Source organism: Aspergillus viridinutans (genome assembly GCF_018404265.1).
Source record: "Aspergillus viridinutans IFM 47045 DNA, scaffold_1, whole genome shotgun sequence".
Lineage (NCBI taxonomy): Eukaryota > Fungi > Ascomycota > Eurotiomycetes > Eurotiales > Aspergillaceae > Aspergillus > Aspergillus viridinutans.
Window position 1 is genome coordinate 3357201 of NW_025091217.1, and position 23195 is coordinate 3380395.

Consider the following 23195-nt stretch of genomic DNA (forward strand, 5'->3'; position numbering starts at 1 on the left):
GGTAAATCCAGACCATGTTGATTCTGTAGTCAGTCAGGTACTTCCTTCAGATCACTGTGTCAAATAGTTCTAGTGAACGGATGAGTAAGATGAATCTGGCTAGAAGAGCGGGGTTGATTCAATGCGTCGCAGAACTGTGGTGGGGTCAGAGTCTCAAAGTCCGACCTCAACCTGAGCCTGGAGGATCAATCACGATGACTGTCTCACTTGTCAATACGCAGAAGTTGGTATCCGTATGTATGCCATACTAGCCTAGCCCTTTTAGTACTAACTCATTCATCGCCCCACCTCAAGCAAGGGGTCAGAGTTGCTGCAAGAAGAGTCGTCTTGGCCTATCAATCTTCCTTTTCCTCATGTCAGCCGAGCATAGGACAACTGGAAACGAGCGGACCTGTCCAACTGACATTGCTTGACGGCGACCACAAGTATATCTTAAAAAGCGGTGAGACCTTGAGTGATGCTTCACTTCGTCGTCGTGCTTACCGCAATATCGCCCTTGCGCTTGTTGAAGATAGAAAGATTACGATCATATGGGGATAATTTCCACGAAATATTGTGTCGGCGATAACGAACCCGAGCTTCTTAGCCTGGTAGGTTGACAGCGGAGGACAGAGAACCTGCTCTAGGCACTATTGCAACAGGACGGTGTATGTAGACACAGAGGCCAAACGATGTGAAACTCGATCCTCCGTAGTATTGACTCTCAATCGATTTGGAATCTGCTACCCGTAGTAGGCAACAAAATACTTTCTATGGAATAGGGCATAGATCATATCATCCTGTTCAAGGATCCTGGCTGATATTGTCTCCGTAAAGGGTCGGTTGAGACGCTATCTCACGCGGAGAATTACTACAAACATTTAATTTGACAAGAGTCAGGAAACCTAAGCAGTAAGCACAGAGGAAGTCGATGGAGACTTTGGGCTGGATCGTGGACGTGTCACGGGGGTTGGAGTGTGTCCTTGACCGACTTTGTAGGTTCTGATACATCAAACAATGCTCAGCATTCTGGAAGACACACGCGGTATCCGTAGAATCTTCCAATGAGGAAACTATTTGATTCATGCGTCAATTGTCACTTGACTATTGTTGGAGATTTGATATGATCGGATCCGATTATGTTGAAAGTCGAGATTTACTACGGTAATTCCCGGTCTCTTGCTAATCATACACCAGTGCTCCGTACTTACCTAAACAGTACACTGTAGGTAGCTGATGACGATCAGCCAAGCTTGACACGGGCCTCTCTTCGGAGCTGTTGTCTGTTGAGAGGTCCTCCCATGATAGCATGAAATTATGGGCTTGGATCGACTGTTCTTCGCGCGCCACCGCTGGCTTTCGTGGTGCTTTCTCGACCAGTTGTTCCATCCCTGCTATCTGCACCGATCCCTGTCATCTCGCTCATCCTGGCTTGCTTCTTCTTCTCTTGCAGCTTATTGTGTGACATGGTCCTTTCTCACTTGCTGACATATTTCTCTTTTCTTTTTCTATTTTCTTTTGAAAACAAGGGTTCCTTAATTGCCCCATGCTTGATACATTTACTGAACTAGTATCGACTACTCCATACAAAGTACTCTCCCAGAAAACAGTGGAGAATGGAGAATGGGTCTGGAATGTTGGAGGATTCGAATTTGACCATTTCACCCAACTTCAACACTCAGAACTCGGCAATGACCGGCTTGCTTTTTGGATACTTCGTCAGAAATGACAATCCAATTGTCTTGCTAACTAGTCATCAAGCTGTCTTGCTTCCGGTGCCTTCTCGTCCTTCCTTCATCCATTCTTTCTTTCTTTAGGTTTTTTATCTGGCGGGCCCGCAGTCCGCACCCTAACGCCCTCCAGATCGACCCGAAGCCTTATTCCACTGACACACACTGTCGCCCACACGAATAGATACCTAGATCGTTAGTGGACTGGCTAGCAGGGTTGTGGATGACGCCATGGCCAATGGGTTCCTCTATGCCTGAGGCGGATCCACTTGGCCGGAAGCTACTCATCGTTGGCGTTCTCTAGTCCGCTCGTGCAGCCCCTTGTAAACAGGTCGTAAGCCTCGTATTGACATTTGGCATTCCGTGCAATGTGGGTTTGCAAGTGTCAAAGCGATGCTGACGAAGGTGAAAGTCGCTCTGGAATCGGGGCTTTTTTTTTTTGCGGTATTATCATCACAAGAGACGAATGCATCTTCAAGAGCCGACAGAGCATTGACGTTGGTAGAAGCCTATCGATTCGACGTATCTGAGGTTCGTGGATCATTGGGTCTGTACCGAACGCTTCCGTTCTTGCTTCTCTACATGACCGTAGTTCGATGCTATCTTTCTATGATCCACCGCCGTTTAGACTTGCGGAAATCTTGCAGCTGTCTTATTTGCATCTCTCTATCGAGAATCGACATGATCGTACAGTAGTTAAGAGTACTAGTTGCAACTTGCAACTCGTCTAATCTTCCTTGCGTTGACTATCGAGCTTTAGCTCATCCTGACAGCACCACTTGGCGCCAGGATTGCTTCAAGCTTTCATCTCGATCAGCGCTGCGCATTGCAGCCATTAAAGTTGCATGGTTCGTTACCTCTGTTACTTCGCAATGGTAGCGAATTGCCTCTGGTATCTCTCTTAGTTGACGAATTATTGTATTCGGCGGTGGATTTTCTGGTTCGCTTTGTTTGGGTGGGCCTGATGCTCTCGTGGCGAAGACAATTGCAACCTTGAGACATCCTGTCAATAACCAATTAACCATGGTCTATCTGGCTGCTTTGAAGTCTGGAATATTTGTAGGAAAACAAATGTATTCCCCGGAAGTTTAGGACTGCAATACAACAGGTACAAGGATCATGGCTTAATGTTTTGTCAACGATATTGAAAACGCTATCTCGTCGATTTGTCAGAAGTCCTTGTCATTTGTCAGTCCCGAACGAAGAAAATCTTCAAAAAAGATATTTCATTAAAAAGAAAAAATTGAAAGGAATGAATAATTTCGCTCAGGATTTGGATTGGGCCACGGATCGCCCGCCAAGAACGATCCAGCATCATCCTAGCATTGCAGGACGATCGAATTACTTACAGTAACACGATCTATCCTAACACTTTGCTCTAGGGATAGATAGCACATAGTCTGTGCAGTATTCATTTCAAATTGCTATCCTCAGTTATTATCTGCTGGTTTGGCAGGCAAGAGGAATATGGGTCGATATACTTGTATGATTTGAAATTCTTCTGTTAGCTTAACCAACTCCAGGTCCGAATCTACGTACAATAGATAACCCCTGAGGTTTATGAAGCAGAAGTAATGACATGGTGTTTTTAAAATTATTATATTATCCACCCTTCAACAGCTCACTCCTCTTGAGTTCGAGGATTGATCCTGGGGCTGATTTGCAATGCGTGTGTTGTTTTAATCATTGCCCGACCCTGCAGAAACAGACGTCGTTCATTTCCTTGAACATCATCTTCGGCAGCCTTCCATAACTCAAGCTTATGAAACAGGTATTTTCACTTTTTTGTTTTTATTCTTTCTTATTTTTTTTCTTCTCATTATTATTGTGCTTGATCACTCTATTTTCTGCACAACCTGACTGTCATTTCAATTGCTGCCACTTGCTGTTTTGATGTACCAAATTTATCCTTCCTCTCTCGGGCCAATCGCTGTAGCCGAGTCCGCAAGACAGCGCTTCAGCAGAGATCGTCGTCCTCTTTAACCTAAACGGTCGTTCCTTTCCGGAGACCTGTTTAGCTTATCCGGCCGCGGTGGTCCTTGCTTCGTGGCGGTTCTGCTAGCGAGGATCATTCTTCCTTTATCTCTGTGGTTCTGTATGAGCTTGACACCCAGCATTGGGCTTCGGGCTCTGTCATTCTAGACTCTGAAGCCTGCCACAGTAAGGTAAGAGGAGGATCAAGCCTACCAGTACCAAGAGGAGGAGAAGAAGCAGCAGCAGATCCCGTTCCCACGGTGTATCGGCCCTTCTGCCAAAAAGACGCACGGTCTTCTACCCAGAAGATCCTACTCCCATCGTTACTCTTAGGCGATCCACATCTTTTTTTTATTCTTTTTTCCCTTTAATTTTTTATTTATTTATTTATTTATTTTGGGTTTTCGGTCCTTCCTGGTATTTGCTATTATTACTATCCCATTTTCTTGCTAAATTATTGTCATTATATCATGATTTTTTCTTATTATCTCACTTAATCTCCGTACTCCCGTACGAAGTAACTCCTTAGCAATTTGTTTTTGTCTTTTTTGTTTTTTTATCATCGATTTGATGGATTTTTCTGATTTATTATTGTCCAAGAACCAGGCCTACTAAGCAGTAGTTTGTTGACGGACCGTCGAGTGATCCACAAGTGCCCGCCCTGTCTCTGCTCTGCTTCTCCAGCACCGAAGGACCCATACCCGGTCGGGGGGCTTAGATAAACGAAGGAAAGCGACGCAGAAACCCATCAGCAGAAAGTGTAAGAGAGAAACATTTTGCAACACCCGAGTTGCCTTGCAGCTACCTCTCTTACATTCCCGTGCAGCAGCAGTCTTATCCAGCCTACTGTCTGTCAGCGATAGAGAGTCATCTTGTCATTACACGTGTTGTTGGTATGTTGACGTTTCTGTTCCTGCTACTTTACTGCTATGCCTACTATTCTCTTATTTGCGTCCATTGACTGTATTGTTGTCGATCTCCTGCCTTATTGTTGTTATTTCCTGTCTCCTCTGGTTTGACTCGGCTGGAGAGTTGAGTTCACTCCTCAGTGACCCTTCTTTCGATCGAAGGATACATACGATTACAACCAGTCCCCGCCATAGCTTGGTGCGTGAACGGGTATCCAAAGATAGACTGAAGGTTCCTGTGCCTGCTGGACTGGCTCTCCATTCCCCTGGAATCCTTCGGTTCGATATTCGAAGGCTGTCATTGTCATTATTGCCTATGGACTTCTTCCATAGTTCTATTGCGCACCGAAAATAACCTTCTTCGTCCTGATCCCCTTGTCTGAGATTGATCCACCCTGTCTTCGTTCCCCTCTATTTTACCTCGCAGCTTCTTCGTCGTCGTTGTCTTCTTCCCCTTCCGACCTCTTTCCTCCCAAGCCTCTTTTGGCTAGAAGACCACCAGCCTCCCACTAAAACGCGGAAGCTCAGCGGCTGCCGCCCCCCTCTCTTCGCCCTTTCTTCCCCTCCCAACCCAAGATTTACACAATCCTCGCTACCAACCTTCCCCTCCGCTCGGCCCATCCATTGATTCACATCGATGATTCTCGTTCCATGGCTGAGAGCTTACCTCTGATCTAAGGTTCCTTGCCCAAGTCTGTACCGTACATGCATGCATACATTCCATACACCACCTGCGCATGCATACAATATTACCCTAGGACATTGAAGCTCCAAGGCAAGACAAGAGAGTAACCTAAAACAGAAGGGAAGCAAGAAAAGAGAGAGTGAGAGCGAAAAGTTGGTACGCATAGCCCTACAATCACCCTCTATTAGTCCTTTCTTTCTTTTTTTTCTTTTTTTTTTTTCCATTTATTTTTATTTTTCCCCTTCCTTTTTCTTTCCTAACCAACCCTTCTCTTCCACTTTTTTCCGCACCCCAACCAACCTGTCTCACAGCTGCTGCTACCTATTAGGCTTAGCCTTAAGAGGTCCAGTCCAGTCTTGTCCTGCGTTTGCTGTACTACCATTCCCAGTCCCAGTCTACACCATCTCCATTATTATTATTACCTACCTGTTATTCTACGTACCAAGACTGGGACTATCACTCCCCCAGCCTCCACTTTTCCGTACATGATCTCCCCGTCTGCCTGACCTCTCTTTTCTATGGGTCCTATCATCCTATGTCCTATGTCCTGTGCAAATGCAATCAATCATTCTTTGCCTCCCACCGCCTTCGAGCCTCGTCTTCCACTTCCATTCTGGTTTGATCTTCCCAATCTGGACCCTCTGAGAGTTTGATCTTCGGTTTTTTTCTATTTTCCTCTTATATTTGCCGCCGGAAATCTTTTTTGCTTTTTGCTTTTTCCCTTTTTCTTAATTTGATTTTATCCTGCACCAGTCTCCCTTTGCCGCGTCGTCACCGTACCATCCCTTCCGTTTGATGGCTCCTATACATACCTACAGGAATCCCGCCTTGGTCTTCTCAACTCAACCACTCTGCTTTCATGCTTCCATGCTTTATATTTTCTTTTCCTGCATGACCAAGTTAATGACCTGAATGCTTTGCTTACTCTACTTCTGCGATTACCTTTAGTCTGCTCTGACTCCACTGTCGATCCGTCGAGCGGTATATGACCTGCAACGAGCTATCACGAACTTCATACCTGATAGACACCGTATATCCGAGTCGGCACACAACAGTGTGGGTTTATGAGAAGCAGTGTTTCGACGTTCGATGCTGGAACTTCGCGTCGCCCCTCACACAACCCTATATTCTTTACGATTTGAATGAGACCCATGATTGCCTGCTTCTGATCTGGTTGAGCGAGTTTTGTTGACCAATCTGCGATCCGTTAACGCTTCGTCTCGCTTCCCCGTGCTGTCTTGTTCGGGTCGATCCCAAAAAAGAAAACTACACACCTTTTGTCGAAGAAAAGTTTGTGGATGTAGATTTCTGTCAGTACACACTGCATAGCGATTTCCTCTGTCCAGCGACGGTCTTGAAACATTTCACGCTTACGACGTTCGACGACCTTCCACGATTGATCATTGCATTGCCTGCACCGCTTCCTGAGCATCGCATTTTCGAATTTCACGAGACATTGTCGTGAGAATCGGCTTTTTCATTTGTTTCTTACAAAAACGACAGACTTCTCGACGCGGACATCGAATCTGATATCCGTGACCTCTACACAAAACAAAACAACGGAAATATACACGCAGGAAGAAAAATCTCATATACGGTACGCCGGACGCTAATAGTTCGACGTTCCTAGTGCTCCTTCGCTACTACACTTTCAAACCGTTACCCGTCAAACCGAAAAGCTGGAGCTACCGTCGATCTCCCAGGTCCACACAAGAGGTCCTGTTGATATCCCTTGGTACAACCACCACGCTGCGGAACGACCTCTGTTGTCTGGTGACAAACTTCCGGCGCTCAGTCTTCCCACGGCCTCGCAGCCGATCGTCTCGGGCCAGTCCTACAGGGCTAGCTACGAAGAGTCGGCTCCAGGTTCGACCAGCTCAAGCGCTCGGACAAGCTTATCGTCCGGGACCGCACCGACCATCAGCGAGGCCAGAACTCCGCCGTCTGTTGACCTTGTGGCTGGTGGACACGGCCGTCTCTCCCTGGAATCTTCCGCCTCGCAGGATTACACCGTTGCGCAGAATCCGGTGAGCGACAGCTATTACCCGAATCCGACCCCTCTGGGCAGCATGAACCAAACGCAACCCTACATGGACGTGCACTCGTCGCATCTTTCATCCGCGCAGCCGTACGCTTCTCAAGCGCCGACGGCAGGAGCAATGGCCCACTATCCGCAATATCACCAGCAACCGCCTGTCCTGCAGCCAGCTTCGACCTACGGTCCTGCCAGCTCTTACTCGCAATATGCCTACCCTAGCGGTGTAGCCTCGACCCAGCCCGCGCCACCCCCGCCATCAACATCGATGAGCGGCCAGGTCCCTGCTCAGTTGCTGCCTTTGCCTGGTAAGCTTCCTGTGCCTTGTATCTATGCTTTGGTGTACTAACTTCCTCTAGCAGTCAACAGCCACACAGTAACAGCTCCTGGTTATGGCAACACCACAGGAACACCGATGCAAGGGTTCGTTTATGATACCACTGGACAGTTGGCGCCCCCAGGTGCCAAGCCGCGAGTCACTGCCACCTTGTGGGAAGACGAAGGGAGCCTCTGTTATCAGGTAGAAGCTAAGGGAGTCTGTGTTGCGCGCAGAGAAGGTAAGCATCTCTGGATCGACACAAATAGACGAATAATGTTATTAACCATGAATAGACAACCACATGATCAACGGTACGAAGCTGCTCAACGTGGCTGGCATGACTAGAGGTCGTCGGGACGGCATCCTCAAGAGCGAGAAAGTCCGCCACGTTGTGAAGATCGGCCCTATGCACCTGAAGGGAGTGTGGTATGTTCTTATTTATGAAACCTTGGTCAAGGGCAATGCTAATCGAATGCAGGATCCCCTTCGAGCGCGCTCTGGAATTTGCCAACAAGGAAAAGATCACTGATCTACTCTACCCCTTGTTCGTGCACAATATCGGTGGTTTGCTGTACCATCCGACAAATCAGACTCGGACGAATATGGTCGTGCAGGAATCACAACAACGGCGACTGGAGGGCCCACCATCCGCGCGAACCCCCCAAGCCTCTCAGCCGCCAGCTCTGCACCACCATCACTCCATGCAGACCTCCATTCCTTCCCAGATGCCTCAGCCTGGTGCTCGTCCTCCGCTCGACCGAGCACATACGTTTCCCACTCCACCCGCCAGCGCCTCGAGTCTCATGGGCCTTTCAAACCAGAGTAGCTCGTATGATTGGAATAACCAAGGCATGAACTCTGGCGTACCAAACACTCAGCCACTGTCAATCGATACCACTTTGAGCAACGCACGGTCAATGCCCACGACCCCAGCGACGACGCCTCCTGGCAACAACCTGCAAGGCATGCAATCGTACCAGAGTCAATCCGGGTATGACACTTCGAAACCGTACTACTCGACTGCTCCTTCTTCGCACCCGCACTATGCTCCACAGCATTCCCTATCACAGTATGGCCAGACGATGCCGTCTCATTCTTACATCAAAAATGAGATGGCACCACCAGCGGGACGGGCCCCGGGAGGACAGTCGGAGACTGAAACTTCTGATGTCAAGCCCGCGGATCGGTACTCGCAAAGCAATGGACACGTTACTCCTGGGGCGGGCGAGTCTGGCCCTGAGCACGAGTCGGACTACGTGCAGCATGACAATACGGGCTACGGCGCCCCTCGGAGTTCCTACACCTATACCACCAACACTTCGGTTGGTAGTCTGGCGGGCGAGCACTCGCAGCTGACAACCGACATCACCGGCTCCCCGCAGCAGAACGGGTCTGGGCGTATGACCCCACGGACAAGTGGAGGGCCTCCTCCCCAATGGGCGTCGGGTTACGCGTCTCCTCGACCGACCGCTGCCAGTAGTTTGTATAATATTGTCAGCGACACCCGCGGGTCATCGAACGGAGCTGGCTCAGACAACTACACTGTGGCTTCCAACTCGGCGCCAACATACTCCATGAGTGGATCGTTGGGATCTGGCAAGCGGGGACGGGAAGACGACGACCTGGATCGCATGGGCCGGCCGGATAGCCATGGAGAGTACGAAAGCAAGCGCCGACGGACCAATGAAACGACAGTTGGCGGACCGGTTGGCGGAGTGCTAATGGGACTACAGCCTATGAAAGCCGGAGGTGCCATACCTCGTCGTCGATGATATGCCATAGACAGCCGGACTTGTAGTTTGGCTTCCGACTTTGCATTCGTTTATCTGGTTGTTCAGGGTAAAGAAGGTTAGAAAGGGGACGGGTCCCTCATCCCCCGGCGCGTGGGATGGAAGCCTGTGCGGTCTTCAGTAGACCTTGCGTTTGTGTCTTTTTTTCCGTCTGCGAGTTTTACCAGGGTCGTTGTTAGGATGCCTTTGTTTGGGTCATTAATGGTTGCAGGGTCGGCCACCGACGGCCTCTGCATTGATTTCATACTCGGGATGATCAGCGTTATGGTGCCTTTGGGTCATATTGTGGAATGTGCGGTTGTTTTCTGAAAGGATATACTGCGTATTGACGACCATGATGACACGAATTTCCTTGGACGAGTCTTCTTTTCTTTTATATGGTCCGCTCTCCATTCATCGCATGTAGGGATATGGACAAAATTGATTGGGTTCTGATACAGCAGTTCATTGTAAGCCATACCTTTGATGTAGTCTCCCTTGTTACTACGGAGTACATAGTAGTTGGTATCCGCCGAAGCAGCAAGGCATGGATCGTGACTAACCCAAAGCAGAAAAACATCAACATCTGAACCAAGGTTCACTGCTCCTCTGACTTTTCCTGACTCCAACCAACCTCCGTCTCCCTACAACATTTATTTATTTACACCTACCTACGTATACAGCTAAGGGAAAATGCCTCCCCCAACCCCAACAAATCACTACATCTTCGACCCGTGGAACTCCTCCGCAACAGGCCACCAGCGCGCCGAAAACCCCTACTCCAACACCACCAGCTGGCGCGAGACCCGGCGCGCCAAGCTCGCCATCCAGTTCGCAGGCGACACTACCAAGATCAACAGCGGAAGTGGAAATGGAGGTGAAGGGAGAGGAGAATGGAAATGGCTCTCCGCCGCCGAGGCGCACCGCAACCAGCTCGGATGCAGGGATATCCGGACGATGATGGGGACGAGCAAGAAGCGTGCTTCTACTTCTGCTTCTGCTTCTACTATCGATGAAGATGAGAACGGAGGTAAATGCAAGAAGGGGAAGACGGAGAGGGAGATACTCTGCCAGACACCGCCCGAACCCGAACCCATTATTTTCAAATTACAGGATGAAGACGATAACGAGGGCGGGGAGAGGAAGATACTCGCCGGAACAACAATCTACATCAACGGCTCGACGATGCCTCATATCTCAGACCACAGACTCAAGTCCCTACTTGTCTCGCACGGCGCCCAGGTCGCCATCTCCCTGGCGAGGAGGAGCGTCACGCATGTTATCGTCGGCAAGCCGAATGCGGGGCCTGGTGCCGGTGCTGGTGCGGGCGGGGGGCTTGCGGCGGGGAAGTTGCAGAGGGAGATTGCCAGGGGTGGGTGGAGGGGTGTCAAGGTTGTTGGGGTCGAGTGGTATTCTCCCTTTATTTTCTATGGCTACAGGTGTAGGTGCAGGTGCTAATGAGAGTGGTGTAGGGTGTTGGAGAGTATCAAGGCGGGGAAGAGGCTTTCGGAGGGGCGGTTTGCGATGGATTTGGCGCCGGGTGGGCAGAGGAGCGTGATGGGGATGTTTCGACGGGGGTAGTTCCCTCTATTGTTTGCTTGATTTGGGATGGGTGCTTGGATTGATGTTGGTGTTGGTGTTGGCATATACCCCGGCGTTCTGGTTGATTTCGACGACGAAACGAGTCTACGCGTTCATTTCCAATGGGTAATACAATTGCATCAACCTCAGTGTGTATTCGGCTGTGGTGCATTTGGGTCTATCGGGGATCTATCTTCCCTTTGTTCGGTGGTAAGCTCTTGATTTGAAGTACCGGAACGTGGACAGCATGTCTATGCAGTGGTCCCTATCTATCCATTTGTGAAAGAGCAAGGCAGTATGTCTATTCATCAGTCATGGTCATTATCATATCATACATATCATCCAATATACAAACATCACTAGACAAATGCCCCCCGGTTCGTCGAGGAAGGGCTGCCGCCCTGCCCCGACAAAGGACGCCGCCAACCTCGCCCGTCGGTCCCGCCGGGACTAGTGGGCGACCGGAGCTCAACTCGCATATGCGAGTCCTCACCGGCGATGAAGGGCGCCTCGTCTGGCAACAGTGGGAGCGGATTCGCTCGGGGCCGAGACGAGGATTGCATGTCCCCTGGATCCGCGGTCACGGACCGGCTAGACGGTAATTGCCAGTCGCTTTGCATCTCAGTCGGCGAGGTCTGAGCAGCGTAGCCATAGTCATAAGTGCCGTGGCCATAGACCAACGACGACCCATACGGCTCAGGGGCATCCGACATCGACTCGCTCGACGACGAGTCGATCCGTTCCAGCTTCTCGTGCGTATCCCAGTCCTCCCCGCCAGCAACTCGCGAGTCCCCTTTCACCAGACCCAGCCGTTCCTCCTCGGTGGCTCCCTTTATGGCTTGCCTTTCAGCACCGGGAACCAGGTGGCTGCGACGCAGAATGCGGCGAGGCGAATGAGGCGGCGGCTTGGGCGGTTCACTCTCGCTCTTCGACCTGATTCGGTTGAAGACTGTGTTGAAAGAAAACTGCCGTTTGGCCGAGAGTGGCGAGTTTTCACGGTCTGGTGTCTCGTCCGCCCACGCAATAGACCGCGATGTGTCAGTCTCTCCGGAGACTTCGCGCATCCCCGCTCCGTGATAGCTCGTGTCCGAGTTCTTGTTCCCATGCACGGGAGACACAGTCAGATGAACCGGATCCGCGTGACCGGCTTGGGGATTATAGACTTGGTGCCATTGCCCGGGATGCATGATATTCGAGGCTCGCGATCGCAGAACATCCAGAAAAGAACGGTCGCTCTGGTGGGTACTCGGTCTGCGGTCGGGGCGGTCGTCGTCTGGAGATTCTGACACACCCGACGGAGGATGAGAATGAGAGCCAGGCGTGCGAGGCCGCACCATGGTCGGGCCCTGTCCCAGAACGGTCTTGCGTCGCCGCAGACCGTCCCATTCGATGATCTCGTTCTCCGCCGGGGGCTTGAGGTAATCTTCCTGCCTGTCTCGGATATACCGCTGCGCTTCCTCCTCCTCCATACGACGGCGTGCGGTTGATATGCGTCGGATGATCGCCGCAGCACCACGGATGGAGTCTGCCTTGGGCTCGGTCTCTGGTTCTTCCTGCGCGGCCACCTCTCGAATCTGATCCAAATCGCCTTTGAAGATCGCCGCATCGGGTACATCTTTGGCCGACTTGGACAGCTGCAACAGAACGACACCCGCGCAGATTTGCAAGAATCCAAGAATGACGGTCGCGATCTGCATGCCGGTGCCTTTGAAGCCCTGGAAGAGAACAGCGGAGGAGACGATGGTCGAACTCGTAAAGAAGACGTAGTAGGTGGGGGTGACTAGGGCGGCATTGAAGAGGTTCAACGCTTTCTGCGGTGGTCAGCGGTTAGCACAGTTACCTGAACCCAGACAGAAGAACTTACATTGAGATAGATAATCTCCGTCAATAAGGTGGCAACGACAAACACAAGCAGCACGTACAGGAACCACTCCTTGAACTGTGATTTCCCATTGATTTGAGCCAGAATGGCCGCCCCCAGACCCTGCGTGGCCACCACGCTCAAGCCACCGATCAAACTGCAGATACTGATGTAGACAAACATGGTCTTCTTGCCGTATCGCGGGCCCAGCCAGAGCGCAACGATAGCACAGCCCACGATGATGACACCCGCATACGACAGAAACCCCGGCGCAATGACATAATGTTTCATATCCTGGATATCGCTGACGGACGACTGTTCGGGGGCGTTGAGAGCAATCACAACCGATCCGATAATACACGAGAAACAGCCGACCTTGCCGACGAAGCTGAGCCGCTCTTTCAAGAAGATCGCCGAGAGAATGGTGGTGATCACGACCGAGAGCGCTCCCAGCGGCGTGACCAGGATCGCATCGACAAACGCATACGCAACGAAATTGCATATCTCCCCGATAATCATGAGGATCATCCCCGACCACCACCAGAAGTTCTTGAGGTATCCGTACCCCTCGCCCGCTTCTTCATTGTACTTGACGTTCGCTTTGAGGAGACCCGTCTTCTTCAGCACGAACGAGGTCCCGATGAAGACACCCGAGGAGACGGCCAGCGCAATGCCGACGGCTTTGTATGCGGCGGGACGCTCGCTGGTGGAACTCGAACTGCTGGACCGGACGGCGAGGGTCGTGGCATGGGCCACGAGAGAGTGGGAAATTTCCATCGAATCGTTCAGGGCATAGCACTGCCAGCAGTGTTCTTATCGATCCAAGAAAAAAAGGTTGAGTGTATATCTATATGTCGAACAAGAACGTCGTCGTAGTCTTAGTCGTACGAGTCTGACGTTAGGCCATGAATCAATGCAATATGCTGAACCTCAACCACTGGAAACTGGTCTCAGCACGAGACCAGCGAGTCTGACAGTTATCAGGCGCTTCGAGGGTCGATGAACAGGCCCCCAGCGGCAAATTAATTAATCAGACTAGCACAAGTGGAGGATTGGGTTGTGGCTGAGGGCCGCGTGGTTTCAGGAATGTTGGGAGGGCCGATAAGGATTAAGGTAAGGCCACGAGGAATAGATGCAAGGGAGAAGAATGACAATGTCAAAGAAAAAGAGTTCAAGACACAAGAAAGAACAGATAATAATGAAACATGATGGAAAAGGGTTCCAATTCGCACAGTCTTGATGGAAATGGAGGTGATGAGTGGGCGAGACTCGAACAAAAGAAAAGTGGCTGGGCCAGTGAGTACATCTCGACCCGTGGCGCTCCCACTGTCTCGGAAAAGTTGGTACAGCTGATGAGAATCGTCCAGTTCCTAGTCTAAAGGATTAGATATGATCCATGGTTGTCTCTGATATTTCTGGACCATGGATCTAGTGTGATAAAAATAGGTACTTGCGAAATGCATAAACTATGGTACGGACTATATCCTCCATCCGCTTGATGTACCTTAGCCATCATTACCAACGACAAAGATGCAATAAGATTCAATCCATTAACTACTTGTCTTCTCTTGGGGTATCCACCAGTAGTAAATACATCATAAATCATAGGCCAATGCGACGATCCCCAAAAATTAAAAAAAGAACGGTGTAACGCCTCAAGCCAAAAGTCATCCTATACATGAAGTAATCAATCATCGCACATGATAACTGGGTTTCCGCTGCTTGTTTACCACTGGAGGAGGCTCGTCAACCGGATATGGCGGCCGGACCTTCCCAGTAGACCCGTTTCGACCATGATGCATCACCAAGGGCATCGGCACCAGCGTCTCGTTCGCATTATCAGGATACGGAATCGGTGTCTTTGGCGGCACTGGAGGTGGTACGCTACTCTCCTGCGCCTGGTCCATACTCAGCCGAGGCGACGCCATTTGTTGCTGTGACCCGGGCCGACTCGAGTCGCTGTGGGTATAGCTGAAGCTACTGGTGGACACCCGTCCTGACGAAGGATAGACGCCATCCTGCGGCGTCGGATGCGGTGGCAGCGCGTCATCAGCCGGAGGGGACGGAACCCGCAAGCCGCTCGACGGAGGGTGATGTGTCATGATCGGTGCAAAGTCGCCAGGTAGCTCAGCGGGCAATTCCACCGCCATGGGGTTGGAGGGTGGCGGAACGGAAAATACTGGCCCTTGCGAAGTGTAGCTCTGAGGCGAGAATGCCGTATCTTCGGTTGGCTCTGTGGACGGATCATATCCAGCGGCCGCATGCGCAGCCAGTCGCCGGTGCATGCGCTCGATCTTTGCGAACTTGACCCCGGCGTCCAAGATGCTTTTCTTTACCTCCGGCTTGGACAGGTAGCGTCGGGTATTGGTGCTGATGTCGGCCAGCCGGTTCCACTCGTTCATGCCAAACTCACCCACGCCAACCTCGACATTCAGCCGGTAGTAGTTGTCCTTGTTCACTTCCCGCTTGGCCAGGTGGGTGCGAAGCATCTCCTGATGGATCTCCTCGCAACCCTCGATCTTGGCGATCAGTCGTCGTCGCGCCTCAGCAAATGTGCCGAGAGCATCCCCAAAGAAATCTTCCCACCACTCATGCTGCCGGTTGTTCGTGCCCGGCGGACGCTTGCCGGTGCCCACGCTGATAAACACCCCGATTTCCCGCCCGGGCCACTCGTTGACAGCCGCTTCATCCAGGATCTGCGGCGCCGGATTATATGTACCTGCACCCTCATCGATAAAGAGATGCTGTCCGATTTGAATTGGCTTAAACGCCAGCCCTGTCGCCGAGGTGGCGCGGCCCGCTTGCCAGATAGTGCAGTTGAATTCGGGAGGAGGCTCTTTGCGCGAGTCGTACGATCGCAGTAACACTGCGGATCCGTTGCGGGGGGTGCCTTTGTATAACGCCGTGACGGCACTAACTAGTCAGTACGAGTTCCAATAGTTTTTCTAGATAGACTCCAGACTTACGTCTTTGTCCGATTTTCCCGATTATCGTAGAGCAGAGCATCCGGGTTCCCCCACCGTAGCCCGTTGATGATGGCGGAATGTCGCTGACTGATCGGCGTCGAGGGATGCGAAGCGCCAGACGTGCTGAAACTGCCTCTACTCACGGAGCGCTGCGGAATCGCCGCTGGACTGTATGGTGCGCTGGCAATGGAGATGCGCGAGCTGGCATTGGGCAGATCGTTCCCCTCGGCCTCGAATACCGTATGCTCCCGCACACATTCCCGGATCGCCTCCTCCAATTTGGACGCCTTGAACAAGGTCGAGCGGTAGGGGATGCCGGCGATGGTCTTGTCGGTTTCGAAGACGCGACGGGTCATGCGCACGTAGACTTCTTTGCAGGTTTCCAGGTCGAGACGTAGCCGACCCAGCATGAGGGCGATGAGGCCGCCCGTGCCGGTGCCAGCGATGAGGTCGAAGTGGTCGCAGGGTTTGGGGATCTGGTCTCGGCGCGGGGCTTTGCCTTCACACTCGACGTAGATGCGGTACATGAGTTCCTGGAGAATGATGAGCATTGAGTATCCTCGGACGCCTCCTCCGTCTGCTCCGGTCAGTTTTGAACGACATCTTTTGGATGGTGTGCTCCATACCTAACGACAGAACCCTCAACGGAGGGCCCTTGGTCGTGTCTTTGCGACGTAACGTCATAGTCTCCATGGCGCCGTTTGACGCCGACGCAAAGTCGTATCTCCTGAGAGACAATCACACCAATGTCGAATTTGCGATCCTTGGATGGTTATCGGACACAAGAATAAAATAAAAATAGAATTGAACGGTGGGGATGACAGGCGCAGGTGGGATATGGCGGGCGCCTGATCGGTTGAGTCGAGGACGAATGGAACGGCAATGTGCCTGAGAATCGGCGGGTGGAAAATTCGATGCAGATGTAGTTAGTAGGCAGCAATATTCCTAATATTCCTGGTTTATCTCATCAAAAAGATGAAATTCATGACCTGTAAGTGAAATGGATGAAGAGAAGAATATACGGAGTAATGATGATTCCCAATCTCAGTGCTGAAGGAACATGGAGAAGCCCAACAGAGCCAGCTGACTGAGTCCCAGCCAGTCAGAGAGTTTCTTGCAGGAAATTGTCTTTAATTCTATCTTCTAATTGATTTATCCATATCTCCCTAGTGTGCCATGTATTATTATTCCCATTTGTGCGCGAATGGAAATCACATAATCTGAACTGGTGTGGCTGTGCACTGCGTCATTGAGGCTGTGTCCATACGTAATAGAATGTCAGAACTTCACAACGCCACAGAGGTAAATCAATTTCATATACCTCTCTAGTCTAACATACAGAATATGGAATACTTCATGTAAGTCAATATTAAAAGTTGTGCATCTCAACAATTGCCCCTTGTAGCAATCGGATTCAAACTGGAGGGGTACCCCGCAGGAGTATGCCCGTAAACAATCTAGATAGAGAAACGGACACAACCTCAACTCCTAATCTTAGATGGCAAACTACAGACTCGCCTTCCCCAACATCACATCCCTCACCAACTTCAGCGCCTCCTCCGCAAACGCAACCATGTTCCGCTCCCGATCAGTCCCGCACCCCGTTTCCACCTCGCGAGTAAACGGCCCCTGTGGCGTGGACACCGCCAACGCGACGTATCCTCTACCCCATATCCGTACACATTAGCAAGTGCATTACATTTACATCTCAAGTGATTGCAAAGACGAAAAGAAGGAAGAACTCACGGAGTCCGATTCCGCGTCGCACCACCCGTAGGCCCCGCCGTCCCGCTCTCGGCAACGGTATACGTCGACTGCAGGGTGTTGCGGACGTGCTGCGCGAGCCCTGCGACGATATCAGGCGTGGGACCTTCGTAGTTGTCGATGTGCGACTGGGTCCAGCCTGCGAAGGCGATGCGGGATTCCAGGGTGTAGAGCTAGATTGTTAGCTAATCCTAGTAAAGAAGAGAGTGTGAGGAATACCGTTACTCCACCCTTGTAGATTGAGGATGCTCCCGGGCGGGAAAGCAGACATGCGGAGATGATGCCTCCGGCTGCCTGTATCAGTATCAGTATCAGATATGAGATGTATCAGATGTATTGTCTCGTACTTGAGACATGGTGAAAGGGGAGGACAGCATACTGTTTCGGCCACGGAGATGGTCTCCCTCCGGGATTTGAGGAGATCGACCACCTCTTTGATCAGAGGATGGAGGGAGACAGGGGGGAATTCGTGTGTCATTTTGCTGAAAGAGAATGAGATTGTAGGCGAGACGGGATGAAAGACAGGGCTTTGTTGGATGATTGATTGTTCTACAGAAGGTCTCGCATGATGAGGCTGATGAGTGATGACGACGAGGTGCATTGGTCTTGGCGTCATTGGATGGCATCAACTCGCTGTACATATATAAATTGATACAAAAGTCTAGACATCGATGGTCGGATGGATCATTGTATCTATCTTTCTAGAACCGCATAACCGTCAACATGCAATCGCACCCGCGCTGTCTCATGCCCAACACCCCGCAAACCCAAAGCCATGAGTCGCTGTACTCCCATCGAGAACCAGACCCGGAACTCCAAGCAAGCGGCTTCCATCTCGTTTACAGGTCTCCATCGCCCGTTGTAACCCCAGTGGAATCATGCATCCCCTTCCGGCCCGCCTCGAGCCGGCTAGTCGATACACTGTACGAAGCGGCGAACTTCTTCGCGAAGATCCTCAGCACCTTCGGAGAAGAAACCACGGCCATCCGATCGTATGCTTCGCCTGCTGTGCTAAACGAGCTCTGGAAATGCAAACTCAATGCGTCGGACGAAATCGACGTCATCCCTGCTCTGAAGCAGGAGAGGTCGAGATGGGCGCTTCCGCAGAAGTACGTCTCCGGCTGGCGGAAGAAGAAGAAGAAGAAGCGTAAGGGCAAGGAGCAAGTGCAAAGCGCAAACCAGAAGAACGCCTCGCACACACGGCTGGACCGTGCAGTGCGTGTTGGGTATCGGGATTATGCCAGGCGGGTGAAGCATGATCTGTGGCAGGTTTACTATGCGCGCTGGCCGTCGCAGGAGGACGGGGAGAGCAGCACCGGCAGTGGATGTACGGGGTTGGGCGGGGATCTGAATCGATTGGAGCACTTGCGCAGAAGATTCGAGGCGCTGTATGATGGATTGGACAAGCTCTGTGGCCAGATGCATAACATCCAGTCATGTCAAAAGTTTATCGATCAGGCCCAGCTGCTCCTGATCTGTATGAGTGATATTGAAGACTGGTGGCAGCCGACGAACAAGAGAGGCGTGTTTGCGAAGAAACTCACCGGTCGAAGATAGCAACCATGCCTGTCAGTATCGCCTTGCGCAGCATTTCACTAGTGAACTCGTCATGCAAACATAGTCTAAGATCATCCTGTGCGAGGAACAATTTCCAGGGGTGGGGCCTTATGTTCATGAGCCAAGGTAATTGAAGGATGTAGATTCTTATGAAACATCAAGCGACCATGACACACACAGTTGAACCAAACTCTTCCGACGCTTTGTTCAATTCGCCAAACCCGGCCAATCTAGAGAGGTAAACCTGTCAGATCTAAACGTGGATCAAGGAGTAGACTGACTGACCGTAGACTGTCCGCTCTTTCATCGTCCTCAGGACGTCTACCTCATCTCCCACTCGAACCATCACCTTATCCGACCCAGGATCCAAGAAGACATATCGCCCAAAGACAGGACTATACTTAGCCCCCTTGTCCACCCTACGATCCTTCATCAACTTCTTCAGCGCACTCCCCGTCTCCCCCGTCCCCATCTTCCCAGTCGCATAGTCAACATTAATACTCTGACACCGTACACAATTCGCCGTGAGCAGCAACCTCGCCGCACCGTCCCCCGGTCCAACCCTCAACTCAGCCCAAAAGTCCTCCTCGAAAGCCTTCGGCGCCCCCGAGACAACAATATTCGGCCGAAACTTGGTCATGTCCATGCGCTCGTCTCCCGCGAAGCGCGCAGAGAGCTCATCCAGCGACGTCTCAGACGTCAGCAGGTACGGCGACGTATCCGCAAACGTAATCGACTCGTCCTCTTTGCCCGTCGACAAACACCGCAATAATACCCAGGACAGCAACCCCGCGACAACCGTCGCCGCAACCCCCGGCCAATGTCTCAGCAGCTCGTCCCTTGTGAGCTGCATCGGCCCCGAGGCCGAAGCCGAAACACGCACAACATTTAACACGAGCGTCAACACCGCCAGCCCAACCAGCGAGCGTGTCGAAACCACCGGCTTGTCCACCGCGTGGGCGGGGCTCTTCCCCGGCGCGAAACTCCCCAGGACCCGCCGCGAATGCGGGCCCAGGTAGGCTAGTACCACGCCGTACCCGAACCGCTCGCTGAACCACTCGTTGTACGGATCGCCCATGTCGTACCCCGTTGTTGGGCTCTGGTGCATCTCGATGCTTAATTGTCGGAGGCCTCGTATATCCGGCTGTAAGGGGATCTCTAGCGTTTTCGTGGAGTTGCCATCGAGATGACTGTCCGCTGGCGGATGGTACGTCACGATGATCCGGCCAGGTACGTCTTTCTCTTCATCTGGGTAGATGATATCCGTCGTAAAGAGAGCCATTTCGGGGAAATGAGGGACGTGCATGTTCTTGAGGGAGGAGGCGCCATTCTGGCCGGGGATGACCTTGAGGAGCATGAAGCGCCGGTCATATTGGAATCCTGTCCGGGTGAGGGTTGCTTCAGATAGGGAGACACCGCGGACGGATTTGATGGGGTATGTGTAGAGCTGGGGTTCAGATATGAGTTTCCTCTTCTTTGCAAGGGGTGGAGTCCGCCTACCTGGCTGATGTGCATGGCTGCCGTCGTAGTTTTTTGAATTTGTTGAAGGAACTAAACTAAGGTCAGTATTGCAATGCCAACGTTGTCTATATCTGAGAGTTGGAAAACACTCTGAACTGGGTATTATGAAATGGAAATGACTCGGTGGTTGAGATACAAATAAACAGCCTCACCCGCATTCTCCAACTAAATGCGGAGACGTTATCCTGGCCTATCGGATGCGGGGATGACAGAATGTTGTTGACAGGGCGCAGTCAAATCGACACATTCCACATTACTCTGTGATAATCATACCGCCAGTATAGCAACATTATAGACAAGACGGAATATAACGATTCTGGTCACAGGTTGAGATTGTGTTGAATTGTATATACATACATGCATGCATGCATCATAAGCAGACATCTTGGTCATGTTGAAACAGCTAACCCGCCAAAGAAGCCCTCAAAACATCGTCTCATTAAATAGCAGCAAGGTATACTTTTAATCATCCCAAGGAAGGCTGAAGGTGCCCACCCAGTCTTCCACCTCCTTTCTCAGCAGCACAATCTCGGAGATTTCCTCGCCCTCACCAACGTAGTCGAGGAAGGCCTTGACTGTGTTGGGGTTCTTGACTCCCTTGGCCGCAGCACTCTCCTTGGCAGCCTTGTCCAGTTTCTGGGTGATGATCACGGCCCGGTCCACAATGTCGGCGACACGACGGAAGTCCTCAGGCTGGAAGCCACGAGTGGTCATGGCAGGAGTTCCCAGCCGCAGACCGCCGGGCTTCAGGGCGGACTGGTCGCCAGGGACGGTGTTCTTGTTGCTGGCCACACCGCAGAGCTCGAGGACGCGCTCGACACGGGCACCGTCGACTCCGCGATTCTTCAGGTCAACAAGGACCAGGTGGTTGTCCGTGCCGCCCGACACGATGTTGTAGCCGAGACCGCCATTGTTGATTGGGCCACCCAGTCTGTCCGACAGCGCCCTGGCATTGGCCAAAACGGTCTCCTGGTAGGCCTTGAATTCAGGCGATTGAGCCTGCTTCAAGGCGACGGACAGCGCAGTGATGGTGTGGTTGTGAGGACCACCCTGGTGACCAGGGAAAACAGACGCGTTGATGAGGTTCTCGAGATCGTACATCTCCTTGTTGCCCTTCTTGTCCGTCCGGCGGACGCCCTTGCGGTAGAAGATCATGGCACCGCGAGGACCGCGCAGGGACTTGTGGGTTGTGGTTGTCACAATGTCGGAGTGAGGGAAAGGCGAGGGAAGCACACCGGCGGCTACTAAGCCCGAGATGTGGGCCATATCGCTCAAGAGGTATGCACCAGCGGCGTCAGCGATCTGGCGCATGCGGGGGTAATCGATAAGCCGGCTGTAGGCCGAAGTGCCGGCGATGATGAGCTTGGGTCGGTAGAGCAGAGCCAACTTCTCCGCCCCGTCATAGTCAATGAGGCCGGTGGATTCATCCAGGCGGTAAGGCAGAGTCTCGAAGTATTTGGAAATGAAAGAAATCTTCTTGGTTGGGGTTTGGTAACCGTGCGACAGGTGACCACCATGGGGCAGATCCAGGCCCATCAGACGGTCGTGTGTGTTGAGGACGGCGGAGATGGCGTAAAGGTTAGCCGGGGATCCGGAGAGAGCTGTAGGAGTTAGTCCGTTATATCTAAAGTATGTTACTAGAAACTTACGCTGGACGTTGACACCCCATTCCTCGGGGTGGAGTCTAAAGGTCTCGAGGGCACGCTGCTGGCAGAGTCTCTCGGACTGGTCGATGAACTCGTTTCCTCCATAGTATCTCGCACCGGGGTATCCTTCAGAATATTTATCTGGGGCCCGTTAGTTTCACACTTGTAGAACCGACAGCAGCGGACTGACTCTGCATCACACTCCCCAGCGCATCGAGAACGGCTTGTGACGTAAAGTTCTCGGAGGGGATGAGGTTGATAAAATGCTTTTGGCGTTTTTTCTCCTGTACCAGCATGAGTGAATATGTTCAATTGACGCCTGGCAAGGTCAATGCACCTTTTGTAGGATGTTGTAGACAGTGGGATCTTCCTGCTCGAGGGATGCGGAGAGCAACTGCACGAATATGACATCAGCACATTGTCCTAGGAACAAGCCAGTGGGATAAGGCGCACATGTTGCTGGCCATCGCGGCTGGACGAGGATACGCTCCGCCATTGCAGATTCCTGGATGCAGCAGTGGGAGTCTGAAGCTGGAAGCCCGGACGGCGGGCGCTGGTGATGGCAGTGGTAGCTCTGGGGGAGCTTCCAGACCGCGGGATGAGGCGCGAGGCCTGTCGTCCGCAACGACTTAGAGACATTGTTGGGTAAAGATTCAGCCTATCGTTGTTTTGAACTGTAGACAGTGAAAAGCGAAGAATCAACGAAAGAAAATAATGAAAAGAAGAACGGGTGATATAACAATGGCACCGCTGATGGTTATCTCTTGACCCATCGGACAACGGTGTTCTTGATACGGGCGACTCCGTTGCCCGCGGAAAGCTGTCAGCCGCTAATCCGTTCTGGGACGACGCGCCCCGATTGGCTGATAGGGCGGAAGAGGATGTTCCACTCCGAGGACT

The 23195-nt window shown here is 51.8% G+C and overlaps 8 protein-coding genes across 8 annotated transcripts; 3 read left to right on the top strand and 5 right to left on the bottom strand.

Moving 5' to 3' along the window:
* Positions 1 to 6167: 6167 nt before the first annotated feature.
* On the top strand, positions 6168 to 9402 carry Aspvir_001020 (KilA-N domain-containing protein; the record flags this gene model as incomplete). The annotated part of the gene is given in 6 exon segments (XM_043266150.1): positions 6168 to 6175; positions 6780 to 6873; positions 6893 to 7619; positions 7671 to 7868; positions 7924 to 8056; positions 8109 to 9402. 6 exon segments carry the CDS (start codon positions 6168 to 6170, stop codon positions 9400 to 9402), a joined length of 2454 nt encoding a protein of 817 aa, XP_043122085.1.
* Positions 9403 to 10092: 690 nt separating this feature from the next.
* Aspvir_001021 (uncharacterized protein) lies at positions 10093 to 10980 on the top strand (the record flags this gene model as incomplete). The annotated part of the gene is made up of 2 exons (XM_043266151.1): positions 10093 to 10808; positions 10872 to 10980. The coding sequence occupies 2 exons, from the start codon at positions 10093 to 10095 to the stop codon at positions 10978 to 10980; spliced, it is 825 nt and encodes a 274-aa protein (XP_043122086.1).
* Positions 10981 to 11339: 359 nt separating this feature from the next.
* Aspvir_001022 (DUF803 domain membrane protein) lies at positions 11340 to 13618 on the bottom strand (the record flags this gene model as incomplete). Its single annotated transcript, XM_043266152.1, has 2 exons — positions 11340 to 12791; positions 12845 to 13618. 2 exons carry the CDS (start codon positions 13616 to 13618, stop codon positions 11340 to 11342), a joined length of 2226 nt encoding a protein of 741 aa, XP_043122087.1.
* Positions 13619 to 14532: 914 nt separating this feature from the next.
* Aspvir_001023 (putative Patatin-like serine hydrolase) lies at positions 14533 to 16500 on the bottom strand (the record flags this gene model as incomplete). Its single annotated transcript, XM_043266153.1, has 3 exons — positions 14533 to 15754; positions 15808 to 16384; positions 16434 to 16500. 3 exons carry the CDS (start codon positions 16498 to 16500, stop codon positions 14533 to 14535), a joined length of 1866 nt encoding a protein of 621 aa, XP_043122088.1.
* Positions 16501 to 17313: 813 nt separating this feature from the next.
* On the bottom strand, positions 17314 to 18049 carry Aspvir_001024 (CinA family protein; the record flags this gene model as incomplete). Its single annotated transcript, XM_043266154.1, has 4 exons — positions 17314 to 17470; positions 17554 to 17744; positions 17791 to 17865; positions 17951 to 18049. The coding sequence occupies 4 exons, from the start codon at positions 18047 to 18049 to the stop codon at positions 17314 to 17316; spliced, it is 522 nt and encodes a 173-aa protein (XP_043122089.1).
* Positions 18050 to 18294: 245 nt separating this feature from the next.
* Positions 18295 to 19128, top strand: Aspvir_001025 (uncharacterized protein; the record flags this gene model as incomplete). Its single annotated transcript, XM_043266155.1, has 1 exon — positions 18295 to 19128. The coding sequence occupies one exon, from the start codon at positions 18295 to 18297 to the stop codon at positions 19126 to 19128; it is 834 nt and encodes a 277-aa protein (XP_043122090.1).
* Positions 19129 to 19381: 253 nt separating this feature from the next.
* Positions 19382 to 20643, bottom strand: Aspvir_001026 (MOSC domain protein; the record flags this gene model as incomplete). The annotated part of the gene is made up of 2 exons (XM_043266156.1): positions 19382 to 20575; positions 20629 to 20643. 2 exons carry the CDS (start codon positions 20641 to 20643, stop codon positions 19382 to 19384), a joined length of 1209 nt encoding a protein of 402 aa, XP_043122091.1.
* Positions 20644 to 21111: 468 nt separating this feature from the next.
* Positions 21112 to 22934, bottom strand: Aspvir_001027 (serine hydroxymethyltransferase; the record flags this gene model as incomplete). Its single annotated transcript, XM_043266157.1, has 5 exons — positions 21112 to 22250; positions 22299 to 22436; positions 22486 to 22579; positions 22633 to 22689; positions 22749 to 22934. The coding sequence occupies 5 exons, from the start codon at positions 22932 to 22934 to the stop codon at positions 21112 to 21114; spliced, it is 1614 nt and encodes a 537-aa protein (XP_043122092.1).
* Between the last annotated feature and the right edge of the window lie 261 nt (positions 22935 to 23195).